Raw genomic sequence first — 5,461 nt, 5'->3', positions numbered from 1 at the left:
GCCTTAAATTGTGTATTTTTAGTATTAGAATTGTGAACTTCTAGAATATAAATTTTGTTTCTAAGTCAAAACATATAAATTGTGAACATTCACATTGTGTGTTCATAGTATAAAAATTGTGAATTTTTAAAAGGTAAATTGTGAATATTCAAAATTTGAGGTGCACATGGGCTTTAAAAAACAGTGAATTTCAAGTGAATAGTGATAGGTGCATCAAACTGTCAATAGTTATACCATAGACCCGGGTCCACCTGCATCAAACTGTCTATAGTTATACCATAGATCCGGGTCTACCTTGCAAGGTGGATCCATCACAATTTACATACTAAATGTTTACAATTTACCTATTGAATGTCCACAATTCAAATTGTGAATATTCAGTATTTAAATTGGGTATTTTGGACCTAGGTCCACAGAATAATTTGCCGCGACCATATGAATTTTCTATACAAATTATATTCTGAATCATAAATAAATATTCAATTTTAATATAATGAAGATTTATTAGTAGTTAGTATGCTAAATAATGAACCTTTAATACACAAATAATGAATCTTCAAAAAAAATTATCAAATATATTAAAAATGAAACTTTAGCATATTAAAAATGTACCTTATGTCAATGATCCACCTTACAAAGTGCACCATGGTTCATAATATAATGATTGAATTGAATCAAGTGTTTATTACTACACCAAAAACTATAGCTACTAACAAAGATATAACTTTATTTTCTTATATCCGCCACATTTTCGATAAACAAGGTACTTGACTTAACCCTTTAAGAACCGTCGACTGAACTTGACTCCTTAAAACCTCCACCCAACAATCCTTCAAGTCATATAATGTTAAACTTAGCTCTTCGTCGACTGAACTTGACTCCTTAAAACCTCCACCCAACAATCCTTCAAGTCATATAATATTAAACTTAGCTCTTCATCGACCTCTGTCCAACATATCTTTATCCCAATTTGAAAAATATAAAGTTCTATATAAGAAATCTCAAGACTTATCCTTATCTCGACAAAAAAGCTCGGGTCCAAAAATATATACTACGGAGTACAATATATTACAAGCTCACAGTTTTTTGAAACCAATATTACAAGCACAGTAATTAACAAGAGTTGTTATTTTGGGTACCAAAACATATAGCAACAATAAAAAGAAGACTATATAAATAACACAATAATTGACTGGTATGTGACAGCAATATCACACAGATCAGTTAATGAAGAATGGCCTGTAAATGCATCTTGTCTATTCAGCTATATAAGTTATCAACTAAACCAAAACATGGGAGCAAAATAGAACATTTGGGGTTAAAGAAAACCAGATTGGGAAATAAATAACGTGTGCTGCAAAACGAAATCGATATCTCCTGGGCCTTGGGGGCGCTTCTTGATTCCCAAAGGTAGGATTAAAATGGCTTGGGGAAATGCCGTTTTCTAATCTGTAGCTATGATGCTCTCACTTGTCAGCCATAGTTTCTTTTGGGCGATGAACACGACTTCATCTCCCTCCTGATCAGGATCTGAAGAAGAATCAGATGTTCCGACCGCTTCCCAGTGCAATGCATGCACATACTTCTTCACAAAATCAATAACGTGCTGTTTATCCCTGATGATAATGAAACCAGTGGGCCTTAGAATGCGATCCATCTCGAGCAGCAGATCCTCACCACTACAACCTTTCTTCTCAATGTCAGAAAATAAAGTCCAAGCATGGAGCAAATCGTATGTCCGAGGATATGTTGAAAAGGCTTCACACCTGCATACGAAAAGGGAATACACGAACATCAATTGTCAGCCAAGTATACATTTGCACTCAATACCAAAAGGTAAAACTTGGGGCACAAATTTGTTAGTGTTGGAAATATAACAAGATGGTTATAAACAATAGTTTATCCACATACCAGTTATGAATTGTGCCAATCAGGCCTCGATCATATACAATCTTGAGTGTGTTGGGTCCATCTTCGGGGACAGCATTCATTACCCATACATCCTTCTCCTTCAAAGCAGCTGCAAATGAACCCAAGTTTGCCTTCATGTCCATAATATTCCTCACAGTGTCTGATGAAATTTTGGGACTCAAAATCCTCCAGTAACTATCAACCCTCCGCCGCCAGAGTTCCTGTGCATGAAGTATACATTTAGGTTTCTAGTATTTATTTCTTGTAATTACAAATGTCTATGAGCAGTCAACATACTGATAAGTAGGGATTACCGTATCCTTTTCGAACATTTCATTAGAATACCCAAAATCAGCAAGCCGAGGAGGAGGTGTGATCAATCGAGCTGGCCAAGGTGCCAATCCACTTCCCTTGGTTTTGTGGTCATCTAATTAAAAAAAAAAAAGGCAAATAAATGGAAATACAAATAAGAAAGGCATTAATCTTATTCAAAAGTTTCAAGGGACGACATTTTGCACAAGACACTTACGGTCAGAATAAGGTGTTATGCATGCCTCCATTGGAACACCCCACACTGCATCTGGATCATCGTCAGATCGGCAGAGAGGTGGCTGAGTAGCTGGTTCTCTTGCCATGTAACAGTCATTATCTAAAGGTTTAACCCAAATGACTGTTTGGTTCCTTTTAGCAGCTATCCTCCAGCACATGCGTTCTACAAGTGCACTCATTTGTTTCCATATTCTAAGATCTTCTTCATCCTGAGCATATGCTTCAGGGGATGAGTAGGCAAAATAGCCTCCGGGTCTAAGAACCCTATCTAACTCAAGAAGAAGGATCCCATCCCTTTGCAACCAATCAATCCTACAACGAGAACAATGAGCAAATTCAAATGAACGGCTTGGATAAGGAAGTCTCTTTGTTCCAAGAACACCAAGATATGCAGGAATTCCTCTTTCTAAGGCAAACTGGATCTGATTCTGATGCACATCATTTGGTGCCAAGGACATTGCTATTATATTGGATGAAAGAAGATAGCCTCCAAAACTAGCAACACCACAACCAACATCAAAAACTGTTCGTATATTCCCCTCATTGTTCAAGATATTCTTTGAAAAGTTCAACATCTGCAAATTGGGCCACCAGAATGAGACACAGTCAGTGTTTGGACGGACATTCTTAATTTTCTTTTCATTGTTAATACTTAGCCAAAATATAGGTTTGAATCCCTTACATTTGCAATTGAAGCAATATATTTGTCAGCTCCATAGTGAAAATGAGTGCCTCCTCCTGGAAATATAATCTTTTCACCTTTGACAACCATCCAGTTCTGATCTGATTTCTCATGAGCAAGGTGCGTATGAGGTATGTTTGCTTTCCAGACCTCATCTCTACTTTTCGGCCACTTAATAGGTATCTATTATTGCACCAAAATATTTAAAAATAAATAAATAAAAGATGACTCATTTACATTAGAATAAGAGAATTCTGAAATTAGAAACCTTCTTGCTACTATGTTAGCATACTCTCTCACCTTGTATCCTGCAGGGGGAGGAATCAGGCAATTGAACCGCCTTTCAGGCATAGGACAATGTCTTTCATAGTGCTCCATCAAAGATAGGTCCAGCTTCAATCTCATTTGGTATATGAGATTTCTGTCTAGGCAGGGAATTAGTTCTGAATGTCGATCATCGCAAACCTTCAAAAGCAAAAAAATGGAAATGCATGAAACTTAAAACAAGTTCTGTCTAAACAAGTTGATCACTATATACAATAAAAATAGTGATTTGTTGTTTTGCTTTACAAGCTACATGATGTGGATGGAGGAGAGTACTTGCCACAAAACTGTTACTGTTATATAACTTACAGGAAAGCTTTTCAGGACAACGCCATCATTGCCATCTTCCAGACCAAAATTTTCATCTTGCTTAACATCACCATCATCATCTCCACCCAAGTAAGAAGATCCTAGTTTCCTCAAAGACCGGCTGCCATACTCTAGGGCAGACTCACCACTGCTCTTAGAGCCAAAATACACATAAAGAAAAACGAGAAAGATTGCAATAACACCAACAGAAGTTAAAAGGCGCTTCTTCTGCACTCCATCAGATCTCCCTCTCATCTTTTATGTAGCTTTAGTATCCTCAACAGAATATAAAAAGCTTCACCTTTTGACTTCAGTTCTTATAAATACTGAAATAATCTCATAACTAGATGAGTTCACTCCAAGATCCACGATTTATATTGATTGATAATTGTTAGATTCTTTTGACTATCGGTCTTTGCGATTGATGAAAAACCTGTTCAGTCAAATGTTTAACCATCAGAACAACTTGAGGGTTATCAATAGTAAACACTGATCATTAATTAAGGACACGCTTAAAAATATCTGCTCAACTAAAATAGAGGAACTTAATTAGTATGCGGATAGAATAGTGCTTTCTCTGCACAACCACTACATAGCAACATCACTGTGTAAGGAAAGATAGAAATTAATCAAAACATCCAATAAACCAGGAAAAAAAAAAAGACACTCATACAGTTGAATTCCACTAACTTTAAAAAAAAAAATACTCCGTAATATTTAACACATTCACATCTTATACATGATAATCATATTACTGATATCAAAGCCTCTCAGCAAAGAAATTTAGACAGCACTCTAAAGAACCTTCCCCGTCTGATGTAATGGAGGATATTTTGTAAGACTACCACAATGGGCCACAATTTGGATGGTAAACAATCCAAACACTCTTTAATCATTTTAACTTAACACTTAACCAACATACTAATCTAAATGTGCAGCTAAGCATTTTTTGCAGTCAATATCACATATCATTCTTGGCTCCATACTCCATACAGATATCAGCATAAATCCAAAGAAACACTCAGAATAAACAGTAAAAAAAACTACGAGGTTGTTAATGCATCGTTAATCAAAATCTACAATGCAGATCTGCAATCAAGCATCAGTTAAGCTAACAATACGAGCTTAAAAATCCAATCATCTCAATAATCAGGAGTAATGAGACGGATAACAAAGAAATCAGATCCGAGTAAAGAACACTCACTGGATTGGAATAATTGTCGGTGCAGATCTAAATTTTGGAAGAATATCTAAAGAGAGATATTGATAAAAGTCGAACGAATTGAGAATTCAAAACAGTGTTTCAGAATTGAGAAGACATCCTCTAATATAAAAAAGCCAGAAGAAAGCAGTAAATGCATCTTTGGCCAAAATTCCTGCCCACCACGAAACGCTGCCGTTTAGAATGGGAAGTGGATTGTATTTTTGCCCTTTTAAAACCATCTTTAAAAAATTTAATTTAAAGACGGTAGACATGTGAAAGGAAAGAGTATTAATTGCAGCCCTAGATTAATAGCCGCAGCACGTTTGTTTAAAAAAGCGAATCGATCGAATCGACGACAGCAATTAATACTATGAAAATTAATATAGGTTTAGAATAGAGATGTCAATTGTACACATACTCGACGGGGAACCCGACTCCCCGCCCCGATGGGGACGGGGATGGGGACAAAAATAGGGGAACGG

General features: G+C 36.2%; 1 protein-coding gene across 1 annotated transcript; it reads right to left on the bottom strand.

Moving 5' to 3' along the window:
• Positions 1-1,032: 1,032 nt before the first annotated feature.
• Positions 1,033-5,114, bottom strand: LOC115999165 (probable methyltransferase PMT3). The gene is made up of 8 exons (XM_031238957.1): positions 4,980-5,114; positions 3,776-4,208; positions 3,443-3,607; positions 3,143-3,325; positions 2,441-3,035; positions 2,226-2,338; positions 1,912-2,132; positions 1,033-1,766 (listed from the first exon to the last, which is right to left on the bottom strand). The coding sequence occupies exons 2-8, from the start codon at positions 4,028-4,030 to the stop codon at positions 1,445-1,447; spliced, it is 1,854 nt and encodes a 617-aa protein (XP_031094817.1). The 5' UTR covers positions 4,031-4,208; positions 4,980-5,114; the 3' UTR covers positions 1,033-1,444.
• Positions 5,115-5,461: the final 347 nt, after the last annotated feature.

The sequence above is a fragment of the Ipomoea triloba genome, chromosome 12 (assembly GCF_003576645.1).
Source record: "Ipomoea triloba cultivar NCNSP0323 chromosome 12, ASM357664v1".
NCBI classification, from domain to species: domain Eukaryota; kingdom Viridiplantae; phylum Streptophyta; class Magnoliopsida; order Solanales; family Convolvulaceae; genus Ipomoea; species Ipomoea triloba.
Note: the sequence above shows the minus strand (reverse complement) of the source record. Positions and strands in the feature narration are given on the sequence as shown.